Here is a 14,373-nt window from a genome sequence, read left to right as displayed (position 1 = left end):
TGTGCAGGCTTCTGCTCAGGGCAGTACAGGTCCCAGAGACATGCTAGTGTGAAGTCAGTATGGGTGTGATGGAAATGCTGAAGCCGTGCCTGAGCCTCCCAACTTCATAGATTTCAGTAATCCCTGGAGGAAGAAGGATGTGACACTTCCCAGAGAGCTGGAAACTCCCCAGAAGGCTTCCCTCTTTCCTTGCCTGCAGGTCTCTGCTATTACTTCATATCAAAATATGTTTTCCTCTTCACATGGGAGGGAGAAGGCAGGCAGTGTTTCATGCAAACCCCATTCAGTGGTGCCTCTCCCAGGCAACAAGCTGCAAGGATTTAGGACTGAGATCATCCTAGAGAAACTTCAGAGATTTCCTTAGAAAGTAAATGTTCTTACTCTTAATTCTCTGACTTCAAAGCATGTCAGGAGGCTCATGATCTACCTGCTTTCTTCCTGCAAACTTTTGTCCCCGTAAAGCTGTACCGCTGGAACATTCACCTAAAGCTGTCAGTACAACGCACCCAGAGAAGGAACACGATACCCTGCCATCACATAACCCACTCTTTCTTCACTAAAACTATAATCAGAACAACTAAGATGGGAAGTACAGTATCTTTCATCCTTCTGATCTCTGAAAACGACATGAAGATCATGTAGCTCTTGTCTGTGTGTTTTCCTTCACCAAACTGCCTGGCAATCTCCCCATAAAACTCAATTTGCCAGACACAGTGAACGCAAACTACCAAAGATGTATCAATTAATTTGGCATCTATAGCTGCAGCAGCACCATAATGAGTTTGTGTAATATTAATATTCACTGCACCAAACAAGCATAAATCACACACTATCCAAAGGAAACAGAAAGACAGAATCAGACAACTGCAGATAGAGAGCTCTGACAGCATTTCAATTCTGTGTGATTCTTGCAGCTGGCATCCATCTGTACTGAACTACGCACAGCAGATGCACTATTACCTTAAAGGAGCTACTGGGTATTTTGTTTCAAATCAACATGAATCTTCTTTACTGGAATAATAGGTAATGTACCAAGAACCTGAGTGCTTCAGCAAAACAACAAACAAGTACACAGCTTTCTGTACAGAGAGGAAACAAACGTACTACAACCAGAAAAAACCTCTGCAAAGGAAAGCAAGAGTGCTAAGATACTATGGGTCTCTTCACTTGGCCCCTGGCCCCTCCAGCAACATGGTGCTGTGGCCTTCCTGCAATCCAGACATACTCGCCTCTACGGCAGTACCAGCAGTACATTTAGTGGATGCAGAATTGTTAGCAAAGCTGAGACTGAAGCTGATCAGATGCTGGACAAGTCAAAACTCTACTGGTAACCCTGTAAGGGACAGGAGTCAGTCTCCAGTGATACCAGAAAGTGCTATTATAAATCAGCTGGTTGTTCAATGGCCAAACCTTTGCCCACCTCTTCTTTTGGCCTTAAAAATGACCCCTCTGTAAAGAGGCCCCTACTATAAAGGAAAACACTACGAAGATGGAAGGGGTGCAAAAATACAGAGCTAGTCGCAAGCTTTCTGTCCCCCAGCTGCCCTCTCTGAGGTTACCTGGGTCAGACAACTTGGCTCAGAATGTGAAAACTTTTGGCAAAGGGTAAGTCCAAATTTAAGTGTTAGACTGTCGTATGATGCCAGAGAAAAATTCCCAGCAGTAGGAGTTACTGAAAGAAGGATACAGTCTTGCTATTGTCATTAAATTGAATTGCAAAGCAAAGCTCCCACTGACTTCAGTGGTACAAGATTACAGTCTCAAACCAAGATGGGAAATTGTGAGCTGCAGAGAGGAGACGTCACATCAAGAAATGTGATGGAGTCTCTTTGTGTGGCAAAAATAAAGGCACTGGGTCTCTTTCTTCAGCTCTGCTGACTTCAAGGCGATCACATGTGTGTAAGCAGCTGCAACAGTGTGGTGTAAAGTTGGGCAAAGGCTGTGAGAAAGTTACTTGAATTTAATAATAATAATAATGATAACAATAATAACAATAATAAAAACAACAAACCGATGCTGGTGTTTGCTTTTCATAAGCATGTTGGCTGCCCAAAGAGCACATTTTAAATGATCCTTTCAGAGCATTTACTCTAGGATTTTTGGTGGAATTAATTCCCTCAGCTGTAGTGGACTCCTCTGCTCAGCTGGCACTAAAGACAGAGGGCAAAAGGAACTGTTGGTAAGGGAAATACATTTTCCTGCTCATCCTTTCTCCTTTAAATATACCCCAGTGTTTCCAGAAAATACGGAATTGAGATGAATATAACAAAACTTATGGGTCTGACTCTGTTTTCTCAACCCTATGTTGGTGTAAATGGTGGTACTTCACTGTGTAAAACTAAGCTACAGCGATTTACATCAGTGTGACAGTGAGTACCTTTCAAAGGTAACTATTGTTTAGTTCTTTTCTCAGAAGTTGGCAGCAAAGGAAACTGAACCGCTCCAGAGACAGCTAGAGATTAAACTGACTTATTTCAGACCAACATCAACACTAAAAATTAACTCTTGTTGCCATAAAGAGAACATTTCTTGCATATTGCTAAATCACGCCTCATCTCCCCTTCACTGCCTTTCAAAGACACAGCAGAAAAAGTACATGAATGCAGCTTAGCCAGTGGGACGACAACCCAGCCTCTTCCAAAGTCCTCTCTAGTCTCATATTCAAAAACAGTAGGAATTTCGCTATGAATTGAGTAGATATTATTCTATATTATAAAATAATATCTATTATTCTATATTTATTATTATATATTATTATATAAGATCATATTTTGTCTTCCTTATTCCAGAAAAGCACCAATTCACTCAGAAGCAGCAAAAGAACTTCAAGCAGTGTATGGTCAGGGCATGAATACTGACCTGGTTTATACACTCTTAGCTCCTTCGCCTGCCTCTTCCCTGCCTCACATGGTGTAATCAGTTCAGACCAGGGTATGAAACTGGAACTACTCTGGCTAAAAATATTTATCCAAAAGGTTTCTAAACCATGAGGAATAAACACCAATATTTCAATGGGACTTCACTTGGTGTTTAAAATGTGACTTTCCACTAAAATTAGCCTTGAGAGAAAACAAACAAGCTAGTGCCTAATTACTAAATACATCTGACGTTGTGCGAATGTCCTCACATCGGTAATGTATTCACCACCTCTTAGTTTTCTGAGAAGAGGTGGCACCTAAACTGTTAAAAGGATGGAGCCAAGCGCAGGAATAGGCAGAGGTCAGAGCTGTGGGCAGGTTGCTCAGGAGTGAAAACACATTCTGGAAAGCTGAAGTCAGGTCCCCACCTGCAACAAGGCTCCTGTGGCACTGAGGCTGAAGGCATTTAGGACAGGATTCAGTTCACCAGAGCTCACACAGCAGGTCTGAGACTGCTCTGGAGCTGTCAGTAGTTAGTGGATAAAGACACTTCCAGAAAGTAACGTATTGTACTGCAAATGTCCAAGGCAGGCAGCAATGATCACCCACTGGACACACCCACTCTTCTCCAATGACAGGATGAAGTCTGGATGAAAAGCTTAGATTATATCCCTATCCTCCTGACGGTTAGAGTTATGTGAGCTGAATTCCACCTGAATACTGTGCCTCAGCTCCCCCTGTAAAATAACATTTCCTCCCCTGGCAGGGATATTACAAAGATCAACAGGCATATATCTGTGACATACTCAGTAAAAACACATGCTTGTGAAGGAGGACCATGAAAGTATCACATATAAACAGGAAAAGCGGCTGGGTCTGAAATCTGGCTCCAGACACAAAAGCAGCATTATCTATATATTCCAGCTGCTCTCACTTACATCAGTGCCAACCTGTCAAGGCAACAGGATTGCAGGGATGGGCGAATCAGAGCAATGCGCTTCCTGGCCAGGATGGTACGCAACTGAGAAACAACACTGCTTGACTTCACAAGCCTCAGCTGTGCTTTCAGGACAGGCAGTCGAGCCTTTGTTCACTCGAGGCTGAGCTATTAATTTAGAATTCACTGAGGCACAATGAACAGGGAACCCAGTGACAACATTTTTATAGTCACTCTCCTTACAATGAGAGCTTGTAATTCCCAAGGCAACTCTGGCCTGTGTTTGATTAGTGTACTTAGATCTAGACCTGTGCTTTTGTTATAACCAGCATTTTCTGTTACAGCTTGCGCTTACCCTGTTGGAATCAATTCTTGTCCTGGAGGTGTAGATGGGAGGAGGGATGTTGAAGGCTTGAGGAACAAGATACTCTTCAGCATCCATCATATCTTCCAGGTCTTCCTCATCAAGAAGGTTTTGGAAGAACTTGCTGTCATTTGGGCTTGGGAGCTTCATACGATCATCTCCCTAAACAGATTGTATTTGGAGAGGAAAACAGTCAAAATATGGATTAATTTACCAAACATGGAACTTCAGCCTTCCTCATACCCTGGCAGCCAGGCTCCAGGGACCACACATGCTGCTTTGTTTGTTCTAAAGCATCACATTCACATCATTTGTTTCATTTTTTTTACTGGGAATACGATGACAGAAAGGGAATAACTGCATAAATCAAGCAAAGTCATTTTTTGGCATTCTTGTGATTGAGCTTTTATTCTTTCTTCTTTCTTTTTCCCACACAAGCTCTGTCTCTGACCCAAGTTCTGTCAAGGCCTGATGTATTTTGTGAAATATCTCAGCTATTTAGTCTGACATGGGGGTGTGGAGGGGCAGGAATAGCATGGAATCTGCTGTGTCTGGGTGTTTGCGTTATTTTCATTTTTATTTTTAGGGACTTAGAGGCTAAACTTCCCTCTCACCCCCATGGAAAGTTCTGCAGAATTTAACAGAGCTGAAAGCAATAAAATCAAACCAGGGGACAAAAGCAGCAACAATGATACATATTTTTATTGAAATAGCATCTACAGGCAAATCTACAGGCTGTAGAGACAAATGGCACTTTGCTTGGTGTCTTTTGAAACACCACAAAAGGCAGCCCATGCCCCAAACACCTTACAGCCCCATAGAAATGATGCTAAACTGAACTGCATGGCTCAAGAACGGCTTCTCACTGATGGCTGTGCTATGGGGTACATGCAGACTGGTTTAAAAGCTCAACAGCAAGCTTGTCATTCCTGACTGCATTTGGGGGGAATGAGGAGTCACAACAGCAAAGATACCAGTGCAAATTACCCTTCTTTCTCCTCAAGAAGCACATGGCCTCTACTGTCTCCAAGGATCACTGGAGAAGCCTCAAAGGATGAAATACACACCAGACTATACAACAGGGGAGGGAAGGGCAGGGGAGAGAAAGGGAAGGAAGCGGTATTTGGAATAGGAAAACATGCCTTGTCTAACAAAGTAATTTAATCAAACTGATTTTTGCAGAATCATTTGTATCAGGCTGAACTTAGAATTTAACAGTGGGGAATACTGCAAGAGAAATTCCACGTTCAGCACCACAAATCCTCTGGACTAGTATTTTACTCTTGAAATATATTTTACTTCTCCTCGAGCTGAAGGAGGGTAGCATACATTCACACTGTGTAGTAATACACCATGAGTAGGCTAGCATGTCTAAGTAGTGAAATGAAACACCATACGGTGAGACTAGTGCTAGACCCAGAAGCAATCAGGAGATGTAAAGTGGCAGTGACTGTACTTCTGGAGGTTCTTGAGCTATGAACTCTTATGTCAGTGCGAAGTTAAGAACCAGCTGGATCTATCTCTGCCCATAATCCATGATGTGGAGCAGATAGATATAGCATGAGAGTATTGTTACCTGGATCGAACTATTTTAATGCTTTCATCTCTGGTTTGATTTTTCATTTTCATTTGAACTGGTCACACACTGGGACCATTTAAGGACCTTACCAAATAGTCAGATTCGTTTTCTGTGGCTTGAGTCTGAGTTGTCATAAACATATACACAACTCTAGGCTTCTGCAGAGTGTAGGAGTGAAAGGACAAAAATTTCCATATTTGCCTGTGCTCAGGACATACACAGCTCTAGCTGGTCAACAGATATGGCTATACTGGTACTGCTCTGCTGCCATAGTGCAGTTTCATGTGATTAATGTCATGCCAGTGTGGTCTATCACAGGGACTGTGAGACACTACAGAGCCTACACAGCCTAAGGAGGACACAGAGGGAAGCTGCTCTCTAGGATGAGATGCCCCAATGCAACACAACTCCCTGTCTTCTCAGAAATCTTTATCTTTAGGCTATGAAAAGAAACTTTCTTATGATATCAGCAGTGCAGGGAAGAGTCTCTTCAGGATAATCTGCCAAGATCCAACCCAAGCAACTGCAGAACCAAGCAAGTCCTTGGTCTAAAGTAAGTCCACTCTCCACTGATGGATAAATCTTGTCCCCAGATTCAGGAGAAATTGCAAAGCACTGAGCAGCTTGCAAAGCCAGATCTTTTGTATACGTGCTCATAAATACAAGCTTAGGAAACGAATTTCAGGGGGTCTTTTTCTTTTTTTTTTTTTCTTTCTTTTATTTTTTTTCTTAGATATTGCCACTGGCCATTCTACTTCATTCTTGTACAATACTGTGGTCACTGCTTACTTAAGTTCAAGGGCACCTTGAACACAAGAGATACAAAGGCAACCCCCTTAACAGTCGGGTTTGGCAGACAGTATTCTTTTTTTTTTTCTTCCCTCCGATGCTGCAGAGTTGCTTACCTGAATTACTAGGTATCTCTGAGGGTCTCGAGCCATTCTAGAGAATTCAGCAGCCAGCTCCTTGAATTTTGGCCGACTGTCTGCATCAATCATCCAGCCTGGAGACAGATGAAAGATGACAAAGAAAACAGTTAATTGTCAAGGGAAGAAATTATTCCGTTTTTAAAAATGTTTTAAAAGTTTGACGTCCTTGATGTCCTCGAAAAGAGCAGCACAGAAGAATGGAAAACTAGAACCCTATGGTGCACCTAAAATGGAAAACATTTGGTCTTGGCCAGAGAAGGCTAGATTGTTCCACATTGTATGGATTTTTTCTTAATTTGCTCTGAACTCCTGCTCCCCATTCCCCAAAACAGAGACAGCAACAATGTCTTGCAATTCTCTGTGTCTATCATGCCTGTTTACATTGTCAGTGCTGACCGTCTTCTATTATAGATGTGTCCAACCTCAAATATAATGAATCTGATCTCATCTGAGTCTAGTGGGTTTGTTACAAAGTTACTACTAAATACAATTTTTCTTTAACTGACCTACTGTTCCACAGTGACTTAGATTAAAAAGAGCTGTTCAACAGATCTACAGGATGACTGACCTCACATCTGCCTTTCCAGTAATTCTGCATTCATGTGTCTGCATCATTAACACAGACCTCACACAAGCCATTAGACGCTACTTTAATTGAGTAAGGGTGATTCTTTTGTCCTTCACTCTCCAGGAAACATTCATTAGAAACAACAATTCTCAATCCTTGCTAACGCTTTCTGCAAAACAAGGAAGTAGTATAGGCAGTCCGCACCAGTGACTAGTTTATCTCAGTGTCAGCTTTTTCTAATAGAAAAACCTATCAGCAGCTTCTCAAGAACATGTTCTCATTTGCTAAGAACGCTAAACAAAGCAGTCCTTATCTCCTTCATGCGGTTTAACTGAAGAAGTGACCAATGCAGGAAAAGCAAAGCTACTATAGCTTACAAAGAATTTCACACAAACATTACAGCACTAAGTCTGTACATCTAGCTGTAATCATCTCTTCCAGAATACCCAGTCTACTAGGACTTCCTTTTGTTCACTAAGATTCGCCTCGTAGTCCTTAGAAACCCTATCAGATGGAACATTTTTGCACTCGACCAACATGAACCTCTTGCACTATTCAGCCAATTTCCATACCTGCATGCACACTGCAGCTGTTTTCAGAAGATATGTTATTTACCTATTAAAGTTTTATTTTCTTTTTTTCCCCGTGGTTTTGTGTATGAAGCAAAGGGATAGAACTATATAAGATGAATGAAATCTCTGTATGTTAATCTCACTTAAATTAAGTCAGAAACACCAGAGAGATGTTCCTAATTCTTTTTAAATTAGAAGCATAGCCTTGGAGGATACTGTCACTAGTGTGGGTATCTTGGTGATAAAAGGGTAGCAAGAAACATGTGCAGACTGTTTTCCTTTTTTGCTAAAATAAAAAATATTCACAAATTATTGTACTGGACTAAGAATGATAAAAATTGATCCTCTCTGTGGCATTTCTTGTATTAATTTAATTTTACTTGTTATTACTATTGCAATCACCATTCCTGTTACTAACAATAAAACAGCCACGCTTTCTTCCTTCAGTATTTGGAACCAGCATTTCTCCTCACAACCTTTACTGGCTGGGTATCCATGTACCATAATTATATTTAATACTATCTTTTTTAACATCAAAATCAATTGTCATGGAAATGACAAGGGTTTACAATAACAATCATACAATTTTGACTTCACAGCAAGAATACGAGATACCATCTGACAGTAATAAGATGCTGAGCTAACTCAACCCTTCACAGCTAAATTAATATCTTTTGCAATTGCAAAAAACGTGCATACAGTATTTAAATGGGATTTACACTATCTTTGGAAGCTTTTGTTTTGAAGCAGCCTGCCCTATTATCCGGGATTGTCAAGAGACTACAGGTGCAAGCTCTAAATCAGCGTCTCTCTTGCAATAAGTATAGGGATATTAAAAGTGATAAATACTTACACTTCACCATCACCATATAAACATCAATAGTGCAGATTGGAGGTTGAGGCAACCGTTCTCCCTTCTCCAAGAGGTCAGGGATCTCTCGAGTTGGGATTCCATCGTATGGCTTCCCACCAAAAGTCATAAGTTCCCAGATAGTGACCCCTGGACAGAAAAAAAGTGTTATTATTTGAAGACATACTATTCAGATTCCTTCACAATTTCTTACAGCATGGTATACTGGCTCATTTCTGGACTGCAATCTCTTCTTTATTACCAGTGCCTGTAAAACCACTGAAGTTTGGTCTGTCATTTCAAGAGCTTCAGAAAATGGTGAAATGGCACTTTGTGTTAAACTTCAAAAGCAACTTCTCTTATTTTTATTGGTCTAAGAAGCAGCATGATAGATCTGAGGCACAAGAGAAAGGTCTAAGAAAAATAAACGGTGGTAAAGTAAATGGATGCAATAACAAAAGAACGCATCGTGCTCTTTTATCATACCAAAAGGGAAAATGAATGGCTGATGTACTCTATTAAATGGGAAAAAACCCAGATGTTCCCTAACTTAGAGCATCAATTTCCTACAAAGGTACAGCACTGGGTAACATTATGTCATTGTCTTCGCCTTGTAAGTCATTCACAGTCACTTGTATTATTTTTTTCCTTAAATCACCTTATGGATTTGAGTTATGGTAGTGCTGGGCTACAAAACCAAGATCCTCTTTTTAAATAGCCATAGGATTTGTTTTGGCATCGGAGCTGGAAATAAAGATCATATATCATATGTAACAGAATTTGTCCCCGAAAAGTCTTAAATACTGAAAATGCTGTTCTCACACCAGTTTCTTTAACTTTTATTTTTATTGCAAAGGTCATTTTAAACACCTCTCCAGATCAGTAACCATGTTTTGCCAGCTGTCATACTAATGTGAAAAGTGATGGGCAAAATTACCTTATGTATAAAATGTATTTATTTCACCCTCATTCACCTCTGTTGATACTCAATAACTGTAACTTCTCAATTGTTTCTGGTCTTGCCCTTCCTGATCATAGATATTCTGGGCTTCCTGTCTTTAAAAGGAATTTCATAAGTGGAGGTATATTTTTTTCAAAGTGGCACAGGGCATACAGAATTTGAGAAGAAAAGTAGTTTTACATGATTGATTTAACTCTCATGTTTTCCTCAGCTGAAGAGAAGAGGGCAGCTAACCAGTCACAGCAAACAGTGTCTTTTGCTGCTACCCACAGGTAAAAGTGAGTAATGAATAGAATTGTGCACCTTTTTGTTTCAAAATGATATGGCAAAGGAAACGCAAATAGGAGTCCATAGCCCTAGATACTGCTGGAAAATTCCACTTACAAAGGTACACATGATTTTATTTGTAATAGCTATACTAGATAAGCAGGCAGCATGTGGCATAACAGCTCATCTGGGTAACAGGATTAACAACAGTAATTAACTTCACACTTCTCAAATGTGACTTTTTTGGTGTGTGTGAAGTCCACATGAACTGACCCATCTAAGCAATTCCCAAGTTATCTGTGAAATAAAATGGATGCTTGTTTCAGTTAGCTTGGAGAGCTTTTCTCTTTTCTTTCTCTTGCTGTATTTGCTCTATATTACGACAAATTCCTTTTTATCTGACTGTAGGTACAGGAAGTCCTATAAGCCTGAAAATGTTTTGTGACATTCATGGCTTTTAGAGTTAAGATTTTCAAAGGACTACTGAAAATTATGACCTGCAGCTGTATTTTTATGAACCTGTGGCTGAGCCGAAAGAAGCCTTCTTCTGCTGTACTAATCAGCCAAACTGCTACCAAACCACACCTTATGATAGTCATCCCAGTAAGGATATCGTGATAATATTTTAGTGAGCAGGAAAGTAACACACAGGAGACAAGTAACAATTGCTGCTGTCCAGAGCTACACAAAAAAAAAAAAAAGGGGGGGGGCAGGGGGAGAAGGAAGAACAAAAATCACTGGAATTCACTCCTCTAGGGAAAGACAGTATCTTTAACATAGTAACACAACTTGGTTTAATGCTTTACAAGAGACAAATTTTTAAACTAATCACAAAAAGATTTACCATAGCTCCAAACATCACTCTGATGGGTAAATTTCCTGTAGTGTATGCACTCCAGAGCCATCCACTTAATTGGCATCTAGGGAAAGACAAGAGAAATGTAACCTTAGAAATATAATATTATAATCAATATAGATAGATCCTGTATGCAGACACCAGCTTCCTCCCTGTTTCCTTTTTCAACTGCAAGCTTAAAAAGAAGCAACGCTACCCAGCAGAGGAAATCATCGTTCCTGCTCTCTAGAATGGGGCTTTGCCTCATAAAACATACGGAGGTGAGAAACACGAACCAGCTATCTGCAGAACTCATACCACCCAAGCTTTACTGATTCAGATGTAGTGAAACAACTCAGTTATCCATCATACCTGTGTGAAGATGGAACCAACACAAAAATTATTCTAATTCTCCTAAATCTGAAATGCAGCAGAGAAGGTGAAATATAGAAGCTCTTTTGCCTCAACAGTTTGCAAAAACAGACACTGCTACCTCAATTGCTTTCTAATGAGGCTAGTTAATAATGCAGTGTCCATAATACTTCACAGTCCACATAATCATCACCAGGGTAAACAGGCAATGGGAAGAATTTACAGTGCTTAACTTCTAGCTCCCAATACTCATTAGGAACTCAGCCTTGTCAGTTCTCTATATCATTACTGCAGTGAGTAAAGTTGCTCCTGAAAGCAAGTCAGAAGTCCCAAGTTAGCCTCTGGCTGTGAATGTCCCTTCACAGGAGAGGGGAGAGCTCGCTTCTGACAGAAGGATATGTAGACAAACACAAACCTAGGTTTGGCATAAGGGTCCACCCTCTTGAGTTCGTGTTAAAATGAGATTCATGGTACTTCCGATTCCTGAGCTGAGCCTGTGAGGCACAGTCTTGCAGTCCATTAATTTATAATGAACAGACACTTAACAGATTTTCACCTGGCACGGACTTGTATGGGTCGCCTCCAATTTGAAACTATGGAAGATGTACCAGAATGAGCCAGAGAGACAGGTAACTGCACACAGAATCTGAACAGATGGTGGGTGTAAAAGCAGAGGATGTGTCTCCATTGAAACCCTCATGAAAATACCTTCAATGAAGTTGAATAATGAACATAACCTATACTGTTATGGCAAAAATAGCACTTTTTAATAAAGGCTGGCTTAGCAATTGCAAAGACAGTTCATCCTCCTCCACTAAACTCTGCAGAAGTGTATTGCTTTAATTCCCACTAAATATGACTAGGTCATTCCAAACGTGAACAACTGCTGAAGGAGCAAAGCTGCATCGTTCATCCCAGGATAACTCCAGTTGAAATCAATAGGTTGAAATCAACTCAGGAGGCCCCTAGCCCAACATCAGGCTCAGAGCAGGTTCAGCTATGAGGTCAGACCAAGTTACTCAGGACTTTATCCAGTCTGGACTTGAAAACTTCCAAGGATAGAAACTGCACCACCCCCATGGGGAACCTGATCAACTGCTTGACTATCCTTATGGTGACAAAGATTTTCCTTTTATCCAGTCTGAATATGTCTTAGCATGCTCACAATACAACTTTAAGCTGCAAATGTCTTCTGGATTTCACAAGACACTTCTCTGGAACTGGGAAGTGATACATCTGACGTGTAAATCCTGCTCCAGAACTCCCAGCAGTGTGATTGGCCTCAGAAGTCCAAGACACCATCTAACAGCTGCCAGGGAACAGCTGTTTTGCAAGGACCAGCTCATTTTCTGTCATTCACTCGCTGATGGAGGGAAGAGGCAGAGGGGCTACTGAAGAGGGGATTAGAGAACTGAAGGAATCAGGGAAAACTGCCAAAACTCCACCTTCCCTGCCAGGAGGTCTTTTTACTGGGGAAATGGGAAAGCACTGGTGACTCCTTTCAAGCTCTTCACCTCATTGACTGAAATGCCAGTGTAATCCATGCAACAGCTGCCAAGGGCAGCAGCCACACAAATAAAGCAGCAGCCCATCCAGGAGAAAAGCACACACTGGCAACAGCTGTTTGTCCCAGACAAGGGCATAAGTGAGCACAGAAAAACACAGATAGCAAGTAGACAGAAAGCAAACAACGTTCAGCAAAAAGAATGACAGGAACGGCAGAATCCCTCGGGATTTTGTGACAGGTTGAAATGTGGAATTTCAAGATGTTTAGGGAGCAGCCAGCAGCAGTATGTACTTACAGCCTTTACTTACATCCTTCTGAATTTTAGAATGCATTAATCTGAAGGCATTAAAAATGAGGTGAGGCACTATATAGATGTTACGTGGTAATACTGAAAAGTAATACAGGAAAACATCTGGTTTCAAAATTATCCTCAAAGTAGCTTTTTAGTGACCTTGTGTTCAGCATGGTATTGGACACTTGGATGCAAGAAATACTATACACAGGCTCTTCCAATGGGATAGAAGAGGTGGCTCTTCACTGGGCGTATGTAAATTCCCATATGCTACAAATGCAAACATGTCCTGTGGCCTGCCTTGCTGTTTTCTGGAAAATTACTTGTCTGGGAAAACGGGACTGCAAGTTATTGAGGTCCACACTGACCAGAAAAAGGGGTTTGGCAGGAATGCCCTAGAACATCCATCACTGATGAAACACTGACTTCAGAAGTCTTCAAAAGAAGACACAAAATGGAGCATATGAACAAAGCCTAGTTCTGAATGTGAAAACTGTTCAGATAATTGTATTTCAGCAGCTGAAGAAGCTCGCTGAGTGAAAAACAGTGGCTTTTATGTGTGCTGTCACAACACAGTTCTTCTAGAAGACAGGGCTTTGCTAAGTCACTGACAGAATTTCTTGCATAGGTAATAGTCCTGTAGGGATACACTGCCCTGAAGAGTAACTTCAGGAGGTTTGTCACATTTACTTCCAGACACATTCAGTACTCACCTTCCCTCCATCAGCATTATACTCCTTTTCATCCCCTTCCAAAAGCCTGGCCAAGCCAAAGTCAGTGATCTTCACATGGTTTGGTGATTTCACCAAGACATTACGGGCTGCCAAGTCTCGGTGGACAAGTCTCCTCTCTTCCAGGTACATCATTCCCTGAAGGATAAAGAACAGCAAAATCATCTTAATGAGTTTTATATGATCTTTTAGAACTCTTCATTGGTGACATGTAAACTTTCTGGTTCCCTTATTGGTATTCACAGTAAGAACATGGCCAAGAGGGCAAAAGTTCAACACTGCCCTTGCTCTGAGCAGGAGGTGGGATTAGACAACCATAGGCTCCTTCCAATATGAATGATTCTATAAGATTCTTTAGTAATTGCCAAAGGAAAAAAAAAAACAACAAAAACCCACATGGCTATCTCCTTTGCTCCGGCAAGTTTAAAATCTGGAAATGTGAGGACAGAACTATTACAGCCCTGATTTTTAAGACAGGAAATCTGAAGACCATAAAAAACCCAAACAACCTAGCCAGAGCCCCACAGAAATTAGGCCAGACTGGGAAACAATCCCAGCTCTTCTGCATTCCAGACAAGTGTCTTCAATTCAGGATGAAGCTTCTTATCCATCTCCAAATGCTTTTAAGTTGGACACATATTTTCACTACCCTCAGTGGCTTAGAAGGCAAACTATGCTTTACTCCAAGTGCTGCAACCCATTTGCCTTTTCACTTTCTTAAAACTTTTGCATGTACTGTTATTATAACAAA

The 14,373-nt window shown here is 41.0% G+C and overlaps 1 protein-coding gene across 3 annotated transcripts in view; it reads right to left on the bottom strand.

Annotated features, from left to right (window-relative positions):
- Window positions 1–14,373, bottom strand: part of ERBB4 (erb-b2 receptor tyrosine kinase 4) — a 638,473-nt gene that overhangs the window by 25,677 nt on the left and 598,423 nt on the right. For all 3 annotated transcript variants that reach the window (XM_056350326.1, XM_056350324.1, XM_056350325.1), the window contains exons 21-25: window positions 13,605–13,760; window positions 10,730–10,805; window positions 8,661–8,807; window positions 6,644–6,741; window positions 4,151–4,321 (exon numbers count right to left, since the gene is read on the bottom strand). In XM_056350326.1, coding sequence (XP_056206301.1) covers window positions 4,151–4,321; window positions 6,644–6,741; window positions 8,661–8,807; window positions 10,730–10,805; window positions 13,605–13,760 — 648 coding nt within the window. The remainder of the gene's footprint in view (window positions 1–4,150; window positions 4,322–6,643; window positions 6,742–8,660; window positions 8,808–10,729; window positions 10,806–13,604; window positions 13,761–14,373) is intronic.

This window comes from Falco biarmicus, chromosome 8, assembly GCF_023638135.1.
Source record: "Falco biarmicus isolate bFalBia1 chromosome 8, bFalBia1.pri, whole genome shotgun sequence".
In the NCBI taxonomy this organism is placed as follows: domain Eukaryota; kingdom Metazoa; phylum Chordata; class Aves; order Falconiformes; family Falconidae; genus Falco; species Falco biarmicus.
Note: the sequence above shows the minus strand (reverse complement) of the source record. Positions and strands in the feature narration are given on the sequence as shown.